This window comes from Pholcus phalangioides, unplaced genomic scaffold (genome assembly GCF_987345545.1).
Source record: "Pholcus phalangioides strain wild (caught in Gottingen) unplaced genomic scaffold, Ppha-v1.0 ptg000008l_1, whole genome shotgun sequence".
Taxonomy (NCBI): Eukaryota; Metazoa; Arthropoda; class Arachnida; order Araneae; family Pholcidae; genus Pholcus; species Pholcus phalangioides.
Window position 1 is genome coordinate 64,319,944 of NW_028301601.1, and position 23,445 is coordinate 64,343,388.

Below are 23,445 nucleotides of genomic sequence, written 5' to 3' on the forward strand. Positions count from 1 at the left end.
CACTATGTTTGATTTTGCCACCACAAATCTTGATTTACTAAAAATATCAGATATACTAAGCATATTCATTTGAGAATATCTGATAAGTTAAATAAAAACATATGTATGTAGAGTGTGGAATATTTTTGAAATCCTTGATCATGCATGCAGAATTGTAATAAGTCAAAAAAAAAAATTAAATAGTTGTGCAGCAAATCATAATATTCTGATACAAAAGTAAAAGAGTATTTCTTCAATCTCTGAAACATGTAAAAACCAGTGAAGTACAGCCACTGATTTCGGGCATGCCGGATAATGCAGAGAAATACATATAATTTTCTGCATAAACACTTAGACAAACTTATGACAAGCAATATTCACACAATGCACTTGCTGTGTCTATTTTTCACTGAAGAACTACAACATGACTGTGGTATCAAGACTTTTTTTTGTACACAATTGTTTTTTTAAATCAAATGTCTACAATTATGTAATGCACTATAGCCAAAGTTTTTCAATCTATTTTTACAACTATTGTACTATTGATATACAGAGGAAAATCTAGTCCATATCAAAAGTTAACCTGTTCAATGTTTTTGATGCAAAACAACATTTCTTTGCTGTCATTGTTATGCCGAGAGTGTGCACCAATTTGAGAAAACAAAGTAACCCTATGAATCTTTTCTGTGAGTGAATAAAAACATATTTTTCTTCTATAATCTTTTTCCTCTGCTTGCACTTTTTGTCTGAGGGGATGTATGTAAGAATAATTTTGTGTAGAGAGGATTTAAAACAGTACATTATCAAATTAGAAATAATATCAAGTACATTATTCAAAGGTGCAAAATTATTGAAAATAATTGGGGGCCTCAAACCCAATATTTCTGTAGATAATAGGTAAATCATGGCAAATATATTGAATGGGCTCAGATTCATGTACCATACACAAGTTTATGTCTATGATAATTCTGCATTATATAGCTTGCAAGCATTTTATTTGGCACTAGCTATAATACCCGCCGCTGCTTGGTTTTCTTCAATTACTGAGAGGATTGGAAAAGTGACAAACCATTATAAAGTAATAAACTGTTTTATACATGACATGAATGTCGCTCTCCACTTGTTAATACAAGATATACAGAAGACTGGATGTTGTGAAGATATTTATTATTTGAGATGTTAATTTTTTAAGGAAGGAAAAAAAACTCATCTCTGCCTCTACCGGGAGTCGAACCCGGGTCCCTCGATTGCCGGACGAGTGCTCTGACCACTAAGCTACAGAGGAGATAGAGATTTCCTTCGCTAGAGCGTATATATGCCAAACGGAACCGTGCGATGGACGGTGAAACCGATCAGCTATTCCATGAGCTATTAGCTGATCGGTTTCACCGTCCATCGCACGGTTCCGTTTGGCATATATATGCTCTAGCGAAGGAAAATCTCTATCTCCTCTGTAGCTTAGTGGTTCAGAGCACTCGTCCGGCAATCGAGGGACCCGGGTTCGACTCCCGGTAGAGGCAGAGATGAGTTTTTTCCTTCCTTAAAAAATTAACATCTCAAATAATAAATATCTTCACAACATCCAGTCTTCTGTATATCTTGTGTTTTATACATAATACTAGCAGCATTAAAGAAGTGACAAACCATTATAAAGGAATATACATGTCCAAAACGCATTGCTAGGGAAACCACGGTAACCAAAATAAACATTCCAAAAGTGATTGTTGAAGCCCAGGAACCATTGTAACCTGACAGTTTTTGACCATTTTGAGCATTTACCCAGCTCGGACGAACTTTCAAAGTAGCCTATCGTTCAAATCGGGTCCCGTTTGGCATATATGCAAAATTTGGCAAAGATAGATTTGTATAGAGAACATACACCCACACAGAGAGGCAGAAAATAAAGTTTATATATATTTAGATTATATAGTTATATTATATACCCAATAGTTCTTTTCGACAAGATATTACACTTGAGAATTAACATCTCATTTGGTTTTTTTATTTGATGTATATTTCATTCCGCGTCCCTGATTAATGCATACTGCTAGAATCTAAAAAGCTCAGTTTAAGTGAAGTAAAGCTGGTGCTCGGTTTGAGCTTTATGTAAAAGTTATGATTTTTGAGTACAGTAGAGTCTCAATCCCTAAAGCAGAATGTTTTGCATTGTTCTACAATGAGCCCTTGGCTGACTGGAAATGTTCTGCAGTAAAATTTCCAATAATAGTGTTTTCTATATATATATTTTTCCTTAAAATTCTCCCAGACTGTTCTGCAGTAGCACTGACTGTTCTACAATGTACGTCCCAGATTTCAGCATATTCAGCTTTGGAGGTCTCTGTAATCCCAGGTGGAGACGGAACCAAGGCCACCTCCAGATTATCGAAAAACTCAAATTATCCAAAAAAATAAACGCTTAAAATGTTGGTTTTACTTGAAAAAAAGCAAGCAAAAGCAGTACTAGCATACTTGGTGTATTTTTATTCTTGATGAAGATATAGATACCATACAATGTGTTTAAAAAATGAAGAACATGAAAAGGTTGCGAAGATAAGGGAGTGATTTATAACAGTTGGGATAGGAGGGATTGATGGTGAAAGGTGCTGATATAGCTTTCAACTGCCTTTCCAATGATTTTACATAAGTAATTAGGAGACAGTGCCATTGTCCACCATTATGAAGAAAAAAGTGAAACTTGCTCCTCTTTCTCAGTGTGACACCCCCAAAAGTTAAAATGGTCTCTGCCTATTCAAGGGGGTCTAATATTATTACATCAGTTACCCATTACAGGGCTGGGGCTGACTAATCCCTTTTAAATTAAAATTACTGCACAATATATACATATTATGTAGTCTTTCTGGGAAAAAATAAAGAAAATGGGTTTTTGGAGGAACAAAGAGAGAGAGAAACAAAATCACAAGAAGGAAATTTGCAAATTTTCAGTGCCTCAGATTATTCCGGAAACTCAAACTTTTGAGGTTCGAATTTCCGAGACTACTAGAAATTCTGGTGCACTCAGACTCATGCCATAAATTACTGTGGGTGCTCGAGTACCCATGGCTCTGACGCAACCCTGCTTTACCTACAATGTTATATAAACAGTCCACAATGAATGAAGTTTCTGAAAAAGCTGAAGATGTTGCTAAGGACCTTTGCCACAAAAGGTATTTTAGTATGTATGTGTGTATTCAAATATAGTGCATGTTTTAGTTTTCCGACTGAAAACTGAAAACAATTTTCAAGAACTCTCTACCCCAAAATTTGTTTCACTAACAGCAGTTTTGAGAGAGGTTTTACCACATTTCAAAATAAATATTTGTGTTTGGTACATCTATAAGTTTTTGTATGAATAAAATATAATATGGATTACAATGATATATTTTACTATGCTTATTGAATCTCATTTCAGTTATAATTCAAGGTGGGTCAGCAGGAACATCGTTACTACACCTAGCATGGTCTATAACAAGCTATAATAACACCCTCCACAGGACGGTATCAGGAAAGCGGAAATCGAACACTATGGGAATCGTCCTTCAGTTCCTGTGGCACTTCTGTACCATTGGTTCCAGGGCATGCACCATCGCTCTGTTCACCAAAGAGTACCAGTTTTGGCTCTTTCCTTTCTGCATTGGGCACTGGGGGGTCATGACTGTATGGGTGATGCACCAACAAACACATTTCTGCCAAAAGGATGGAGCTCCTCAGCAGTGCAAGGAATACTTGTGTAACATGGTGATTGGGGTAGCGTACATGATCTACTATCTCAACGTAAAAGCAGAGCCTACTCGTTACAAGTACTCTGCATATTACGCAATAGTTTTTGCAGAGAACTGCACACTCATGGTCCTGTGGTTCATCAGGAACGATCCTGGAATGTGGTACCACATACCTGCTCTAGTAGCGGTATTCTCTAGCTTTGTGAGTGGAATCATATTTATGCTTTTCTACTATGGTTTTTGCCACCAGACTCTTAAGCAGACGAATGAAAAAAGAGCTGCACATTGTTGTTGAAAGAAAAATAATAATTTTTAGATGATGAATTGTTTTTTATACGACGAAAGCTTAAATATGAAGTAATTAGACATAATTTGTTAATAAAGTTTTGCAGTTAGTATGTGAATTGCTCATAATATTTTATTTCAAAAATAATAATTAATTACATTGATGGACAGATTTATCACTTCCAAGGCAACCAAAAAAATCTTGCCATTAATGAGTTTCTGAAACTAAAAAAGATATACAGAAAACGTCATTCATTATTCATCCTTAAAGTTATTCATTGTGCCTACAGCTGTGTAAAGCCCTAGCTGTGAAAGTTGGGGGAGGGGGGTCTAGTCTTGGATGCAAAGAGTCCATGCTGCCTCATTTGCAAAGGATTTCCTATGCAGGCATTTGTCTAAGGAATAAAGGCAGTGATAACTTGTTGTTTCAAGATCAGGGGAACAAGGTCTCTCTCTCTTGAAACTTGTACTATCAGATTATCACTTTTTCATTCTCTGGGAAACTCACTCTGCAAAATATATATATATATATATATATATATACATTGCAAACAAGGTACATTTTTTAGCAAGGACCCATGAACTGTTTTGAATCTCTAGACCAGATAAGAATCAAACTTTTATGTCATTACCTGGCCTGTTAAAGCTGTCTGGTGATTACTACCCTTGGAAGTTTGGGAAGTAACTTTTACCTTTTACCTCAGAGGTTCTTATTTTTACCACCAGAGCATTGCACAGCTGCACAGCAGAAGGTGCTTTGGCAAAAGGTGCTTTGGCAAAAGGTGCTGTTGCTAATAAGAACCCTTTTCAAAAAAAAAAAATCAAAGATGCCATTTGCTGTATACCTTTCTTTTTTTGACAAACAAAAGTAACAAAAAAATCTTTTTGTTTAATTATATCTATCAGACTTAGAAAGTCAAAAGGAATAAAGTATGTTATTGAAGAGTGCAATGCACAGACACTTCTGGGCGATACTAAAGAAAACAATAGTGGTAAATTGGTTTTAAAGTATTTTATTTGGCAATTACAGTTAAACATGTGTTAAGAAAATAGCTCGTTCTGAAGGCCAGACCTTCCCCCCCCCCCACTTCTATTCTATAAGTTAAAATATGATATACAAAATAATGTGGTCATGGAAAATTTAATTTCTTAGCATCAGATATTTTGACAAATCACCTCTGCATAATATCCAGATAAGAGTTGTTTTTGTCAAAGTGGGGATCATGTCTTTTTTGGAAAGCACCCATGAAATATGTTTCCAAGACACTTCAGTTCTTTCAAAATCAACTAATTACTTTGATTTTTCACCGCAGAAGCCAGTTTATAAAAATTCAAATAATTTTAACAAGAAAGAAGAAAGCCTCAGATTGAACAGAGCATGGCATCTCACATAGCAAAAGGTCAAAGCAAAGGAATAATGGAAACAATCCAATCTATAAAAGGTTCTTGTCAATATTTGTTGATTCACTGCTATCTACTGAAGCTGCAGATGAAAAATGTAGTTTAGTTCTCAATAATGGACTATAAGTTCTAACAAACCAGAAGAATTATACATGGTGCATAGAAAATTATTTAAATAACTTATATGAATGTAGAAGCAACATTCATATACATCATAGATAAAGTTATGGTTAAGTTATTATGCCTGATTAGATCCAACAAACAGCAGTGTATAAAACAATAATTGAGATGAGGAATATGAAAATAAAAATTTGTAAATGGCCTAATCCAGAAACGCCAATTACTGTACTTACCTATGTATACTTTCACATGCAAATTTCAAGCTTTAAAAAAAATTCCTATAATCAGCAGCCAACATAATGTCACACACATGTAAACTTTCATTTTTATAACCCCCCAAATCCTTATTTGTGGCTGTTTGCATGATCTGATTATCCATATAGTCACTTAACTCATACTGTTGTTAAAGTTACATAGCCATATCTCTCTCTGTTCATAAGTTATTTCAGGTCAAAAAGCAATGCAGATTTTCTTTATTCTTTCTCACTAGCGTAAGTAGGTCAAAACCTGAGCTGAGGGGTTTTTTTGCAGTTTTTTAAACTGAGAAAATTCCCTTCGAAAGAAAAAAACTGAAAAAAAAAGAGTAACCTCTCGTCCTTGGGAAAATCTTATGTATGTCTATGTTTTTTCTTATCTATTAGTCTTTTTGATGTGACTCTCAGAGAAAAATTTTTTCCTTCTAAAGAACATAACATCAAAAGCTTTCAAACTTCGCTCAAAATGTGACTAGTTACAAAAAATCATTTTTATGATAAGATGAGTAAATGCTGAGTGACTTAGTCTGTATTACAGACTTAAGTCTGTATTACTGTACATAGTAAAAGAAATGTTACACAACAGAAATAGAACATTAAAAACAATTGGTCGAATTATTCATAATATTTTATTATGCATTCTAAAGAAAGTATTGTAAAATATTCATATTAAAAATGACTAAAATAAGACGGAAAAAAAAAACTCACCCTGAATTAGAAGGATCAATTGAAGAGAAAACGCCCGAAATCCATGAGTTGGAAACTTGCTCTTCTCTAGAAGATTCTTTGAACAAAGAGGGTGTGCTGCCTTTAGATAGCAAATGAGATTCACCACCATTAAATTCTCCATGTTCAAAAAGACCTTGAAGGAACTCGTCAAAACTGATGCATCCATCTTGATCGCAGTCCAGTTTTTCAAACAATTGGCCTACAACCTGAAGAAGAAAGAAACTTAGCAACGTCACGCTATCTGTGAATTTTATATATTTTGGAAGAGAAAAAAAATCACTATTACAGTTTCTAACGGTAGTACTAGAGGTAGTTAAACAGTCTCCAGAGGTAGTTAAACAGTCTCCAGAGGTAGTTAAATCTCTTTACTAACAATCTCACTTTACCAGCATTAATAAGATATCTTGCGTTCTAAAAAAACTTTTATTTTAGCTATGACATGCATCCATTTAAACCATGTTGTAATGCCCATCCCGCTTAGCGCTAAAAATTTTCAGTGACCTAATCTTCCATATAGTGATTGCAATATAAAAAAACCATTTTAGCACCAACTCATTATAACACCAACTGTTGTGTGTGTGTTTGGGTATATACAAAGTCAATGTATTAATAAGACACAAAAAAATAAGACAAATACACGAAAAACACAAAAAATCCTAATGCATTTTCACACCAATGGGTGTTGTCTTCAGAGGAAAAATATTTAACCACTAATCACACTGACCGAGTTTCCCACTTGGGTTGAATACAAAATCGTAACACTCGGTTGCTCAGCGGAAAAAATATGTCTGTTCACTTCAAACATCATGTCAGAATGAAGCTGTGAGCTTGAATGTGATATTAATGCATATATTGTGATATTAAGGCAGCGTTCGGATATAGGAATGGTGGAATTTGTGCAATGGTGCTACCTAATTGGTGTATTTGAATTTTCTTAGAATTCGTGCTCGAAATGAATTTAAGCTATGGCGTTGCAATCGGTAGTGTAGATTTATTATTGTTTACAAGTATAGTTTTGAAGTCTCGAATACATGTGCCTTTGTAGAAATCAAAATCAACTGTAGACTTGACTTCGTCAAAGCAAAGAAAAACTCTTGCTTCCTGAAATTTAAATTGATGGCTCTTTTGCCAACAGTGAGCAGCGATGGTAGATTTATCACATTCCTGATTCTTAACACAGTGAGCGTGTTCATTTAATCTTGCTTTTATGGGTCTCCTTGTCTGTCCTATACAACCAAGATGGCAATCACCACATGGAATGTAATAGATGCTCCATTGTGTTTATACTGTGGTATAGCATCTTTACAGGCATGAAACGTTTTTAGTGGGCACATCTATGGTTGTTAGATTGAATCTTTTACGAATCGGTTTAATCTTCAATGAGAGTATTGGATCATAGAGTATGGCTACACTTTCTTCATCTTCAAGTGGCCTCTGTAATGTTTTTTTTTTTTTAATGGTTCCTCATGGCAATTTCAAGAATTTTCTACTTATTTCGTTACCAATCTTAGTGTTGAACCCCCTGTCTTTCGCAATTGCTCTGATGGTTTCAAGTTCATGGTCTAATGTGTTCCGATCTGAGCAGATGTTAAATGTTCTTGCTACAATGGGAAGAATGTAACTTTATCTTGATTGAAGTATGGAATGCTGAAAGTTTCTGTTGCATGGGATGACAAGATCTGAAATGTGGTAGTAGCAACTGAGAAAGGCTTATGATAGACAGAGGTTTGGAACTGTGATTTCTGTTTAGTTACTAATACGTCCAAGAGAGTTCATTGTTAGTTTCAAATTCGGCTGTGAACTGAATGTGGGAGTCTGTCATTCATAACGAGTAACAACTGTTCTAAGTTCTAACACTTCTTTCTGCAGCTACGAAGGAAGCGTGAGCGCCTGCTGAAATGGAAATCATTTGGGATTGCCCCGAAATTTTTGAATCTATGCTGCTCGTTAGTGACAACCCCACGTGTAAATGAAGGCCTTAGTCGTAGTAAATGTATATTATACTTTGTTGCCTCATACAAAATCTCAGGAGTGCATTAGCCTCCATTAAGGAACGCTTGTATTTGTCTCATTTAGAATCAGCTCCAAGCGAGGGCTTTCTCCATGCTTCGCCACTCTCCCGTAGCTTAGAGCGAAATTCATACTGGCATACTGTGAAAGAGTCCAAATGTCATCAGGATACCCTCAACAAGAAATTTTCTACATTAAAATCTATTCCAATTATCAGCCAATAAATCTAAAATAATTAATTTAACTGGCAACCAATTGACAGGAATGCAAACTAAAGCCTTAGAACTGGGAATTCATTTCTGCAACAAACTTAAATTCAACCCAATTAATTTCATTTTCCCTACAGAGAAGTCAGTTTCACGCAGTAAGATTCTACCTGAACAAAAAAACACCTTGAGATATCTCATATCCAACATTTTTGTGGATAATGAGCAAAAGAAAAATAAGGTGGTTTCAGTAGGCTATTCACCAGATGAACATTGAAGCATCGAACAACTAAAAAATGACAAAAATATCATAATTTTTAGAACAGACAAAGGGGGACAAATGTATACCAGTCCATACATGTATACCCGTTTTTTCATTTAGATAAGGGTACTAAATGCACTTTACAAAGAGAAAATACTGTGGGGAGAGGGGTTTTTAAGTAAACAAATCATCTCTCGAAAATCCATTGAAATGAAAGGGTGAACGTCAATGCAAAAGATAGCATGAATAGAAACTCATGGAGAAAGGGTGAGGAGAGGGAAAGTGGTCAAGATTTGGACGAGTCCACTTCAAACACAAAAACTAGGTATTTTCCTGAACCTGTCAAGTCTTCTATCTGGGCATTAGAGTTAATCTAAACCATTTTCATGATTTTTTTGATTAAATATTATTGAAATTTAACAGTAATATTATTCGTTCTTTCATGAGTCATCAATTCATATTTAAATGTGTATTGGACCACACAGAGCCTGGGTTTAATCACAATTGCATACATATATATTCTTCCAGTGGTTCAATATAACAATATTTTCAAACGGAGATAAATTTTCAACTGAATATTTTTTTTGTTTGTGTAACCAAATTGTTCGCAGAACAGGATTGACTGTGCATAAAAATATGAAGTTCACGAAATAAATAGAGAAGGTATAAATACAGCACTCAATGGTGATATTTGTCATGAATAGGTGAATAGCAGCATTTGATGGCTAACATGTTCGCTGCACACTACTATCATCACTCTACCTTTAGTGCACTTTTGACACCACACTATACCAGTGTTTCTCAAAGTGTGCATCACGGCTCCTAGGAGTAACATGGCGAGCTAAAGACATTGATTTGTCTGCTTATTTTTGTTTTGAAGTGGTTTTTCCATAAGTGAAAATATCTACTTAACTATTCTGGGGAACTGCAAATGATCTACGAATTGGGCAAGGGAACCACAGATAGCAAAAGTTTGCAAACCACTGCACTATACTACTGATTTCCAACTGGGGTTGCACAGAGAATCAAATGTTACAGATCCCTTAAAAACCTCAAAAGCTTACAATTAAAAAAATATTATTATTAATGACGACTCTTACTGATGAGCTGTTCTCTATTAAATAATTTTGATAAAATAATGCCATTCAAACAAATTCAGACCATTTGAATAACTAAACAACTGAGAAACAGTAATCCCTGTAATTTTTTTCTCCTAACTTTTCTACCCTGAATGTTTCTTTCATTAAATAATTTTTTTGTTTAAAGTTGAAATCTGATGTTATTTTGGTTTCAAACCAGAAGCTGGTTCCAACTTCATGCAGCAAGGGGGCCATAAATGCTATTTTTCATTTCATCTGGAAATCGTAACTTTCTGTGCTATTATACTATGAAAAGTTTGGTAGAGAGTGTGTGTGAATAATATTATTTAAAAAAAACATCTTCAACTTACTTCCTCCGTCATGTCCATGCCTATGTGTTCACAAACACGAGCCAATTCATCAACAGTCAAATATCCTTGTTTTCCTATTCCCAACTTTTTCCATGTCTGTTGTAAGTACTCTACTGGATTGTTTTCGAAAGATGAGCCGCCATCACTATCCACAAAGTTCTTTTGATTAGAATATAGCTCTTGCTTTTCTTGGTCTATGTTCATCACACTTTTTCGATTGTTGTTCATGCGACCAGATTTTATTGGAGGCTGCTGAGCACAAGTCGGACTTACAGGTCGTTTACTGGACCCAGCATCAACCTGGAGAAATAATGTATCAAACATGTTTTCAAACTCATAATTTGATAAATGTTTTATACATTTGAATCTCAAATTGCACTTGGAGTAGGAAAATATTTGCTATAAAGAGGTGTTTAAAGTTGAAGGTAAATATTGCAATTGCAACCATTTTAGATCAATATGACAAAATATGAAAGACAATAAAAAGAACACAATTAAATAAGGGAGAAAAATTAATTTTAATAGATTGATGGATTTTCATCCAGAATTTTCCAAAAACCACACTTTTTTTGCATTTGAAGGAACATTTAACATGTCTCATATTCTTTCATCATCATTTTACCTCATTCCATCCATGTGACATTCATGGCTTGCAATCTCCTATTTTGAAAACCACCCACCCATACCAGGAGGAGAAGCAGCAAAAAGAAAATGGAGTAACAAGGAAAGAAACAAAGGGAAAAGAGACTCCGGAGGATGGGGAAGCAATGGGAGACACACCAAAAAAGTTTTAGGACCTGAGAAAGTGGTCGTAGACTTTGGGACGCTTGGGAGATAGAACATATATATATATATATATATATATATATATATATATATATACACAAAAAAGAATTATTTTAAGAAAAAAATTTAATTTTATGAGAGTGAAATGGAACCTATGCAGTGGGTCTTCATCAGGGGGAACCCCATGCATGGTTCGAAAAGTGTAGGCGTTTCTGAAGGATGGCTATGCCTAAATGCATTAAAAATGCCAACCCGTGTTCCCTGACGCCTGCCTTCTCAAAAATATGTTGGACGAAAAAAGAAAGTTTCGTAATATATATATAATATATATATATATATATATATTGTTCATATGTTGTTTCTTTGTTATTGAATGACCATTCAATAATCAAGAAACACATGAATTTTGATTTTAAATCTAACGCCATGTGTGTGTCTGACTGCAGTAGATTACAACAAAACAAACCTACATTTGTGGGGCAAACTGGATTCACATAGTATGTACAGTGAAACATCACTGCAACAATACTTCATACATCGATAAATCCCTCTACAATGATATTTTTTTCAAATCTTTTTCAGAAATGTCTATACTATAATTTTACACTTCTGTCTTTTGATAAAACAGTAAACTGCAACAATGTTTTTCTTGGTCGACAGAGTATCGCTATATCAATATCTAAATTAAAATGTTTTGACTGGTTCCTTTTTCTTAACCCTTACAGCAGCAATCCAGAGATATCTTGTCAAACTTGATCTGCTTTATTTTGATCACCCCAAAATATCTTGGGCTCCTAACATGCTTTTATTTCGAATGTTGCAGTTATAATGCTGATCAGGAAATCTTTAAACATCGCTTAAAGGGTTAAAATTGATTTAAGACAAAACAATTACTGAATAAGGAAATAGTAAATTGTAGCAAACATCACTACTAGGCTAACCAACTCACCTATATATTTCATGGGAAAATTTTTAGCACGAGCATAGCACTAATGCAATCAAAACTAAAATGCAATTGTGAGTTTGATCCTCACAAACGGACATTTTGTGTCCTTATTGGCACACGGAGCTTGAGTTATGAAGAGAGACTTCATTTTTTAAATATGTTTACATTGGATGAACGCAGGTGTCGAGGAGATATGATCGAAGTGTTCAAAATTTTCAATGGGATGTATAGGATGGACCATGAACTTTTAGTACACCGCCAATCGACTGCTTTTACAAGGGTACACCAGTATCGATTGGTGAGGGACAATGCAAAGCTATGGTGTCGCAGGAAACTTTTCTCTAATAGGGTTGTTAATAAATGGAATAGCTTACCCCCGGAGGTAGTAAATTGTAACACAATTGACACGTTTAAAAAAAATACGATAAACATGTTGGGGTAAATCGAGAAGCTATCCATACTTAGATTAAGACAACCATATGTATTCTTTATGGGCATTGTATAATATTTTATCATGTGTATATATTGATTATAATTTTTGTTAATTGCATTTTTAATTGGATTGCTATATTTTTGAAATATATGACATCCATATTTTTATGGGCATCTTTTTCTCAGCCACCTCGTGCAGCATTTTGCCTGTTGTGGCGTTGTATTTGTATTTGATGAATGGGATGAGCTGAAGTATGGCAAATGCAACTCTCCGCAACTTTTTAATGCAATGGGCTATATAAAGTTGAAGGTCTCATACTTTACTTGTTTGTCACATGTGTTTTTTTTTATTCAAATCTCTAGCAAGTTTTTCACTACTGGTACATTTTTCACTACAGCTACTTTTGCATTATTTTTTATTTCTTTACTAATGCATACATAGGATTTCTGAAGAGGGAGGTTTTCATAATTTTTTCCCTAGAGGGGGGATTTATGTTTTTATTATGTTATATATACATCATAATCTCTGTTCAAGGAAGGGGGGGGGGGTGTTTAATCCGGTCCTTTACATACACTAATGTACATATGTACTTCATTTCTGTTCAGAGCAAATTTTCCTTCCTATTAGTAAACAGCTAGCTTTTATAAATATATATTAGTTATTAAAAAACTGGTAAAAGTTATTTGCATGAGCATTTTTTTTGTAAATGAATATGCAATGAAAAACAGCAAACATGCATTTAAAAGTATGTTTGTATTTTTGAGGGTATTTAATTTTTGAATGCACATTTTGTCCATTTAAGTGCATACTTTGCAATTTTTAACAACTTTTTTCAACAACAACTAGCATTTTGAAGCTAAGATTTTACAGGATTTAGTTTAATCTCTGTAAGCTATCGTTATCAGCCTGCAAGACAATTTAAAAGGTTAGAAGATGTACTCTTCCTCCTCCCTTGTTGACAAACATTTCTGTATTTTGTTCATGATGTACTTCATCCGGGCCTTACCAGCCACCATAATCTGTGTAACTATGGGGTTGCTTTTGCAATGAACTTCCTACAGTGAAGGCAAATAAATGTAAGATTAAAAAAAATAAACAAAACATTCAATTCCAGTTCTTAGTCAGTTTCCTTCAGTTGTCCACCTGAAAGAATTTCTTAAGGAATCTATGGAAATTGTATGTTTAAAAAGAATGTACCATAACTCGTAAAACAATAGACAGTTACATTCTATCCTCTTACAATGGCTGGATAATAACAATAAAAGCAGGATTTTAGTGAAAAGCAAAAAAAGAAAAAATTATAGTTAAAGAACAATATAAAAAAAAATGGCATGATTGAACATTTTAAAACCAGTTAAAGGAAAAGAAAAACTATCCTGTTAAAAACTATCTGGAAAGAAAAGTTATCCTGTCTCCATATGTGATATTCCAGTAAATGAGTTGAAAGGTCATTATATTGGCTTATGGGTTTCTTTTGAATATTTGAAATGAATTGGTATGCCAGAACATGTTGTATGTGTGTATATGCACTGCCTTAACATACTCATGTTGACAGAGTTATTCATGTTTTGTGTTATATGGTATGGTGTACTGGTGCTGCCATCTTCAATATTTTGAAGTGAAAATGACGAAGACCTGAATTTTCATGTTATACAGTATAAGTATTTTGTTTGAGGTCTTTCTGAGGAGAGACTTTTTCAAATATGAAAAAGCATTTCACTGCATCTTACTAGCTCATATTGGCACCATGAACTTGGAAAACTGCTAAACTTCAGTCTACTATCACTTTGCCACACTGGATTCAAACCTGCATCCTTAAAATGAAAGTTCATACATCACGGCAGCTGTAGGATAAACTACTGCTACTATTTAACTGTAAATGTACCTCAAACACATACCTTTGTGGAATTTTGTATTATAAGCTCTCTACTACTATTACTTAACTTACACGCAACTCGTACACACATTTCTCTACAGAATTTCTAATGAATTGGTGCATGCCGGAATGCGTGTTCTGAGTGTATATGTGGCCCTACCATATTTGTTATCAGAATTGTGATTGTTTCGTGATTTTGCTGGTACTACCATCTTCTTCCATATTTTGAAGTAAAGATGGTCAATGCTTGAATTTTCATGTTTTGTTAGTATGTATTTCTAGGACTACCTGCTCTCTGCAGAGAGACTTTATTAAATAGGAAACCGGTTCACGTTCATGCCTGGAAGTTGGAAAACCACTGAAAACTAACTTCAGTCGGGTAGGTTAAACTGCAAAACCTTAGTTTTCTAAAGTTGTAGTCAAACCTCATCACTCTTAGTCATGTCAGATACAAGAAAGAAGATCACAACTGTAGAGATAATCTTTGGGTTCTTTTAAAAGGGGGAAGACATTTAAAGAAGATTTGGCATCATCAGGGACAGAAGCATTATAGGGTGAATTCAAAACAAAGTGGTTTGCAGTAGTTAAACGATATTTGAAGTAGATTTTCCAACTTGAAGGTGCAAATGTGAGCCAGTCTTCTTTTTGTAAAAAACTCTCATAAATCTATAGCAAATAGCACTTAACAGCATTTAAATGGCTCTAAGTAGAAAAGTTTTTAATTGTCAAGTTTCATCTTTAGAGAATAGATGGAAGCACCTGAACACAAACATGCATGAAACTTACTTTTAAATTCATAATCAGGTTCTGCAATAATCAGGGCTCCCACTCAAAAAATTAGAAAAAGTAGGAAAAAGCAGGACTAAAAGTAGGATGCGGAGGGTACCCCCCCTAGACAACATAATCATAATAATTAAAAAAATCTCTGAAAAAATATTTTTTTATTTAAAAAAATTAATTTTTTTTCAGTCTCCAATAAGATTGACTCGAGCCAAAGCTAAATGACAGAAATGACTTGGTTACAAAAATATTTTTTAGCCAAAACTTCTCACAACGTATATTACATTCTTTTTTTTTTTTTTTTTTTGGAGTCTTTTAAATCAACTCTCTTCGACACTGCACAGCAAATTATGAAGACATGCACGTTTTTTTTAAGAATGACGCTCTTTCAAAAGCAGTCCAAAATTTATAAATTACAAAGTCCAATGCAAATAAGTCAAGGTGAACCAGATGGTTTTACTGCGTTGCCCACTCTTTTTTTAAAGGGATTTTTTGACATTTTATTGTTCAATACCAGTGCAATCATTTTGAAAAATCGAGCACTTTCATTTCTAGCTCTCTGCTGAGCATTGTAAATTGCTAAGCAAAATGAATTATTATGTACCACATTTTACTAAATGACCGATTTTGCTTATATGAGGAAAAAGTAGGCCGTGATCAGAATGCCCACGTGTAGGACACACTTTATTCCTAGCACAGCATCTGACTTGAAGCGACATATTTTCTGCTTAAAATTTAGTAATCAACCCAAATGGGATCCCTGGTCAGCACTGATATAGTGGTTGTATTCATCCTTTGAAGGCGGTACCCATAGCATGTTGAAATGGTTTAGGAATTCATTACTTTTTCCTCCTTATTTGCCTTTATCATTGGTTCCTTCTTTGATTTACCAAGGAAAGGATTATTACTATTCTAAATTGTAAATGTATTTAATTGCAAATGTACAAGATTGGTAAAAATCTGATCGACAATGCAATCAACAGTCCAAAGACAAAACTAAAATAATTTTTCAGCAGTATTCTAGTGTTTAAAAAAAACGATGAAATAGCTGGGGCTCGTGTCCTCTCAAAGTCACTCATTGATAAGGGGAAAAAGTCGTAAAGCAACAGATTGCTTTGTAAATTTGGTTAGCAACCAAACTTCAGAGAGTGTGAATATGATTGCGTATCTAGTGCGTTACGTTACAGCAGCATTACAACACTAATTCTAATTGGATAGCATGTATATTCTAAATTTAACAGCATGTATATTCTAAATTTAACAGCATGTATATTCTAAATTTAACAGCATGTATATTCTAAATTTAACAGCATGTATATTCTAAATTTAACAGCATGTATATTCTAAATTTAACAGCATGTATTTCTAAGAAAGCACTATAAAATCGAAATCACTGAGTAGTTTATATCAATTCTATTTAAAAATAAATATTTCAAGTTGAGCTATGTGCAAGCGGCTTTGTTTGAACTTGAGTAATGAGGATTGGCTGAATTTTATAATCAATGAAGGAATTCACCGAAACACAGTTGTAGATACATTATCTTTAATTATGATGCTATATAGAAGATATTATTTACAGGTTACATATATTAAGAGAGAGAAAGATGACGTTGGTGCATCTCGTGTGAGAGCTGGAGCTGAACTGATGTTCTCACACACATGGCCCTTCGGACCCTCCAAAGGGGCATCCGGTCACGTGATCATCTCGTGTTTCAGTACAGAATGTACTGAGATTCTTTCACGTGACCAGAGCGTGCTTGTTAAGAGAGAGAGCCAATGTGCAAAGTATAATAATAATAATAATAATACATATAAGAATATATATTGAGGCTCTACAGTACCAACCCCCCAACACCTTATTTGATGCACTTCAAAGTAAAACACTCAAGTCCAACATGCATTGGTGGGAATAACTTATTGTAAAATAAAATTTCCGGATATAAAATTTCACAGGAGTAGGTAATACATATTAAATGTAATTCAACTTGTTTCAAGAATGTGTTGGGTGCAATTGACAATAGGGGGGGGGGGGGGGGGGTCGGGGAGAGTGATTAAAAAAGAATATTTATTTCTTTATATAACATGGTCATCACGTATTCCCAAGAGATCCTTACAATCTGTATTACATAATGAAATACACAAATAATCTGTAGCCTACTGAATAAAAATAACAATTTAAAAAAATTTTTTTTTCAATCTCCAACAATAACAATTATTAAATTTGCAAGAAAAATTGACAGCAATAGCATTAAAAGATATAGGGCCTGAAGTTCAAATTTGAAGATGGCTATTAATTTTTCTGGTTGCAGAAGCAAATACTATCCCTAGACTTTGTGATTGGTGAAAAAAGAAACCAAACAAAGTGTTTAAGGAATGAATGTCCCATTCATCCCCCACCTCCTCTATTATCTAAACCAGTGGTTCCCAACCTTTTTCAGTCCGCGTACCCCCAGCTGGCTCGGTTCCTTTCTGCGTACCCCCCAACCCCGAATCCTCCGGAATCTCCCCCCCCCCCACAATCTGTTTCACCCATTACAGTTTTCGGAAAACTTAAAAAAAAAAGGTACATGTTGAATTAAATTAAATGGTCTATTTTTTTCATTATTTAGCTTTTTTTATTTTTCAAGTGACCAAACAAATTAACACAAAGATTGGGAAAAAAAATTAATGTGATGTTTGGGACTAAATTGAATTATAAAGTTTTGAAAAATTAAGCTCAAAAGAGGATAAATACAAACTCAAATCTGGAGCTGCGTTCAATCTGCTTCTATATTTATTTTTTATCTAAAAGTTATATGAAGAAAACGCCCGTTCAACATGCTCTGTGCTAACAAACGTCACCAAAAATATTATGGCTTTTCTAGAAAGTTCAACGTATTCCTCACCGCGGCAAGCCCAAAAACTAACTAGGTTCACCATCCCATCATTGAAGGGGATGCTCAGAGGGGTATCTTCTGATGCGAGCTCTAGCAATTTCTTCTTTTCTGGAATCGACAATCAAAATCTGGTACAAAATAGTCTTCTTTGAAAGGATTAGATGTCTACCGATCACCCATTTCCGGCTCTGAAAAATATTTTTCAAACAAGGATTTTAATTCTTCTAAGTGGCAGACTGTTTAATTTAGCTCAGCTTGTGACAATAAATCGTGAAGTGTTTCAAACACTTCCTAAAAAAAGGGCTACCTCGTTCCGAAGTTCGAACAGCAACATCAGGACTTAACCCTGAGACAGCCACGTAACTTCCGTGTACAAAAAGCAAAGCGTTGTGAAGGATGTCCATGTCTTCCCACAATCACGGCCGTCTTAAGAGCATCATTGGCCCCCGGAACAAGTGGTTTTTCTGAGGCCCTACCAGGTACATTCTGGAAAATTTCAACCAGATCTCACTGTTTGTGAGGCCCCCGGGCCATGCGTTGAGACGGGACTGACCACAACAATTTAAACAACCTGTAGTTGATACGATTCACCTTGACAAAGTTGAAAACCTTGATCGCTTCATCAAGAACGTTTCGCAAATTTGGAGGCAACAGTTTCGTTGCAAGGTCGTGAATATATCAGTGAGTCCATTTCGTTTTGGGGGCGACTTCGGCCTGAGTAGCAACCTTCCGTGGATTTTCCTCCATCTGTTGTGAGCCCAATGCATTTTGACCATTGAATTCTTTTTCAACGAAATAATGATCAATTGCTTCAAATAATTCTTTAACAGTGGTACGACCCCTGCAATGGGTGACAAATAAAAAGATTTACTTCGAATTCTCTTTCAAGTGCTTAGCAATTACAAGTAGCACAGAATATTGCGCCAAATGTCGATATTTTCGTCGACTTGGATAGAAAAAAAATTCACAACATTTGACGTGACTTATGACTGTGCTCTCAACATCGTCTGACATGCCCTGTATTCTTTGAGACACTTTATTATTTGACAGAGATATTAAACTCATTATAAGAGCACTTTCCTCAGCAAACATGCATCTGACATCATATTTTTACCAATAGTGTGATTTTTTTCCTCGTCTCGCAATACGACAGCTAATGTAGTAGGAGGTTTCGGTAGCTTTGGTGGAATCACTTTTGGAAGATTCAAAATGTTTTCACATTTACAGGTGCTCGTAAATTGGTTTTTCATTTTGGTGTTTCGGTCCGATTCCGCACAGATTCAGTTTTTAGCCACTGATCCATAGCACACACTGCATGAGTAGTGGGTGCTAGGTAGAAAAGTTGACGCGGAAAATTGTGGGAATAACACGCACACGCCTTAATACAAATGTCCACACAACAAAAGTTAAACACAACACGAATTAATTCTTCGCTTTTATGCACAGCCAGGCATGTGTCAATAATCAAATCTAAAACACAGAAGACAAGTGAGTCGAGAGGAAGGAGTTCACGAATGCCGATCATTGATTGGGTCCTTCAGAAGTTGAAGGTAGTATTATAGATAACACTAAAGAAATGTGTGAATATTTCAATAACTATATTTCTTCAGTATTCAATAGAAACGGCAAGGACCATGGAGGGTTAGGCTAATGGGGCGATAGAGAATTTAATGAATGTTTTGTTTATGGAATCATTTCTGTTAATCATTTGTTACCTTTCGTTTGCTCATAACACCAGCCCCCCCCCCCCCCCCATAATATACCAAGCTCTGATGGCATTTATTCAAAGAATTACTCATCCACCTCGTTGGGCAGTTTGCCTGTTGTGGCGTTGTATTTGTATTAGCTGCACCATTGCTCAGAACCAGGGCCTGTTCCTCATAAATTTGAGCCCTGGACGAATATAAATTTTCAGGGCTCCCTTATACATAGTGTTGTTTCAGGCAGAGGCATAAGAGGGGAGAATGTGACTATAATACAAGAAACCATCAATTTTGGGGCACTAAAAATTTGTTGTCCATGGGCATAAACACTGTTTTCCTATGCGAAAAACAGGCCCTGCTCAGAACACTAGTTCCACAAGGCACCAAGCTATCTGAAGATATTGAATGTGAATGAATGTGTTAATCACATCATTGGCAAAAAATCTTCTGGGTCAGTTTAAATCAGGGTTGTTTGGTTTTTTTTTCTTCAAAAAATCAAATAAAAGTGGCCTAAATAAAATTTTTTTCTCTTGAAAAATATCACATTGGTTCATTACTAGCCAATTTTTTTCATTCTTACCACATTTTATATTCTTGGGGTACATTCAGATGGTTTATCTTTAGATGATATAAGTGGTTTTTTCCAAAAAGTCTCAAAAGTGTCCTGAATATATATATATTTTCATATGAAGTATCTTAGTTACTTAAAGTTATATACAGAAGCCAAAATCATCAGTCTCATTTTTACCACATTTTCTAACCTTTGGCTAAATTCTGATGCTCTATCTTTAGCAAATTCATTAATAAGGATTGCATCACATTTAAATGTAGTGGTGTATTATCTCACAGGGTTTCTTTTTCCTTTCACAAAGAAGCAGCAACAGTAGTGGCACCATTATACTAGGGGCAGGTGGTCTTATAACCCAATAAAGACACCAGCTGTCTCTAAAGGACAAAGAACAGTGTACACTAGTAGCAGTGCTGTCTTAACACATGGGCCTACCCGGGCACAGCCTCAAGAGAAGAGAACCTCACAAAAATGAGATTTCGTTGAAATTTTCTATAATTTACTTGGTATGGCCTCAGAAAAAACACTTGGCCCAGGGACCCATGGTGCTCTTAAGACAGCCCTGACTAGTAGTTACATTACCTCACAGACATTTTCATTTTCTTTCACATAAGTAGCAGCAAATCTCCTACTGTATATCTCCCAGTCTTAATATTCAATACTTGTTGTTTTTTTTATACTTTCACTGTTAAGCCCAGTTAATCAAGGTTCTACTGTATAGTAGTAACAGATTTATGAAAAATAATCAGCTATATACAGGGTGATTATAAGTTTTGATTCCAAAACTATACAATAAGCACTACTGGTCAGAAGGACTTAAAATTTTGCATGGATACTCTTGAAGCAATGGAAATTTCTTTGGCAAAAGAAAAAAAGTGAAAGTAGTGCAAAATGTGCAAGTAGATGATGCTGTACTTGGCCTGCAGTATAATCTATTTTGTGCAATCACATCATTTCAGCACTTCAACACCATCAGTGTGTGGTTAGAACAATTTTTATCAAGATGCACATTGTAATACCAGCAAAGCAGCTGCTGTCTGCTGCTATTTGACAATGATGCTGCTATTTTGACAATAAAAGGCCCATCCCACAAGAGTTTGCTAGGGGACACTGGGTAAGAGAATTAGAGTTAAAGATAATAAAAGTCTTTGTCAGGATCCGCGGTCGTCTCGGGCCTCGGGGAAGCAATAATTTTTATAGCTTTCAATACAAAGGCAGCGGAACGAGCATCTTCCTTTGTGAATGACCAAACAAGTACAGATTACTTCACGCCGACTGTGGTTTTTGCGGTTTATGTCCAACAAAGACTTTTATTATCTTTAATTATCTTACCCAGCGTCCCCTAAAACTCTCGTGGGACCCCTGCTTGACAGGATGACATGATACCTGGCCGGCAGCCAGTTCACCTAACCTTAACCCTTGCAACTTCTGGCTGTGCGGGGTATCTCAAAATGTTATGAACAGTGGTCAGATTGCAGACTTTGGTGAATTGCAAGCTCCAGCATATCCCCTATATGTTAGAAGTTCCTCAGGAATATTAGCGAGGGGGCGCGTTTGGTATAATAAAGGTGAATTGCAAGTGCATCCACATCATGACCATAGCATACTCTTGATCTGATGTTGAACAAGCATTTTTGTGCTATCACTTCATAGCCAAAACACGGTGGACAACATATTTAACATTTCTTGAGTAAGTTGTAGTTATTTATTCAATTCATTCATTTTTGTGATGCTTCCATAAACTATGAAATCCTGAAATGCTAATTAAGTTATCATTTTGCCCTGACTGGCTATCTTGCCCATTCTGTGAGCAAATTTCCTACGTGTTGGATGAGTACAGTGTCGTTAAATTTACATTTTTAAGTATATTTTTCCCGTTTTGCCATACAAAATTCTATTGCTTCAGGAATATTCGTGTAAATTTTCAAGTCATTCTGACAATGGTTCTTGTTTTTAGTGTTTTGAAATCAGTAGTTTAGTTATAATCACCTTGTATATTGTAAATCATTGCTAATTAATCTGCATTATTTATGCTTCATTAAACACATTATATTCACCTAATTTTTATCACAGTTTTTCCAAAATAGCTTCCTAATTAAGTATACTGAAAGTAACTGGAGAAAACATCTTTATATTATATGATTAATAATAACATTTAAATAATTTTCAAACACAAAGTAAGTCATTGAGTTACGCAAAATATAATTAAATTGCAAAAGTTGGTTTTTGTTAAAATATAAGAAATTTGTAGATTCATTAATATGGGAATAGTGTTAATTACATTAATAAACATTATATTTTAATTAATTATTAGAAGTTTTAATGATTTTTCAGAAATTTTATTGTTTTTAAAGGCCCATTTACACGAGGCGAGCTCTTCAGTTGGTAACTTAATTTTTAGTTGCCAAGTACGATACAATGTATGCAGACGATAAGGGCCGTTTACACGCCTTTAGTTGGCAAGTGCAGAAGTGATTTAGTTGGTAAGTGAGATAAGAACGGTTCTATTTTTTCCGGTTAAGTAGACCTATGTGCATGCGCCAGTGGGCGTGACCTGCCGCTCTGGAGGGGTCTTTTTGCTCTCTCATGGAGGGGTTTATTTTGATCTCAAGCGTGAACCTATTCATACTCCGTCGTCTCCTGAAGTTTCGCTAGAATTCCGCCGAAATATTGGATGGTGAGGTGGCCAGAGGACACAATCTTCAAGTTTATTGAAAAATATCTTTGCCATGAATGTTTGTTGAACTATAGAAATGGAAATTACCTTGTTCAAACAAGCTAAAATTATTCGATGTTGGGAAAAGCTATGGAATATTCTGTCGACGTGATGTCAGGAGTTATATATTTTTGAATCTTCAATTTTTTTTATCTGGTGGGGAGGATTTATATATTAAAAACTGGAGAGGGGGGTTTCGAATATTTCTCTCGTCCAGAACGAATTTGCTGCCATCTGTTGTAAAAATACATGATCAAATATTTAACATAAAGATATCATCTCTATAGATCAAATTAAAAAATAATAATTTCGAAAATTTGGAAATAATTTTTGTTTAATGAATTTT

General features: G+C 34.9%; 2 protein-coding genes across 3 annotated transcripts in view; one reads left to right on the forward strand and one right to left on the reverse strand.

Annotated features, from left to right (window-relative positions):
- LOC149084764 (XK-related protein 6-like) overlaps positions 1 to 4,102 on the forward strand; it is a 42,753-nt gene extending 38,651 nt beyond the window's left edge. Inside the window, exon 4 of the mRNA XM_089235195.1 lies at positions 3,389 to 4,102. Within this exon, the coding sequence (XP_089091321.1) occupies positions 3,389 to 3,993 (605 nt within the window). The 3' untranslated portion in view covers positions 3,994 to 4,102. The remainder of the gene's footprint in view (positions 1 to 3,388) is intronic.
- LOC149084760 (ninein-like protein) overlaps positions 1 to 23,445 on the reverse strand; it is a 223,328-nt gene that overhangs the window by 167,616 nt on the left and 32,267 nt on the right. For both annotated transcript variants that reach the window (XM_089235189.1, XM_089235191.1), the window contains exons 5-6: positions 10,416 to 10,715; positions 6,467 to 6,693 (exon numbers count right to left, since the gene is read on the reverse strand). In XM_089235189.1, the coding sequence (XP_089091315.1) occupies positions 6,467 to 6,693; positions 10,416 to 10,715 (527 nt within the window). The remainder of the gene's footprint in view (positions 1 to 6,466; positions 6,694 to 10,415; positions 10,716 to 23,445) is intronic.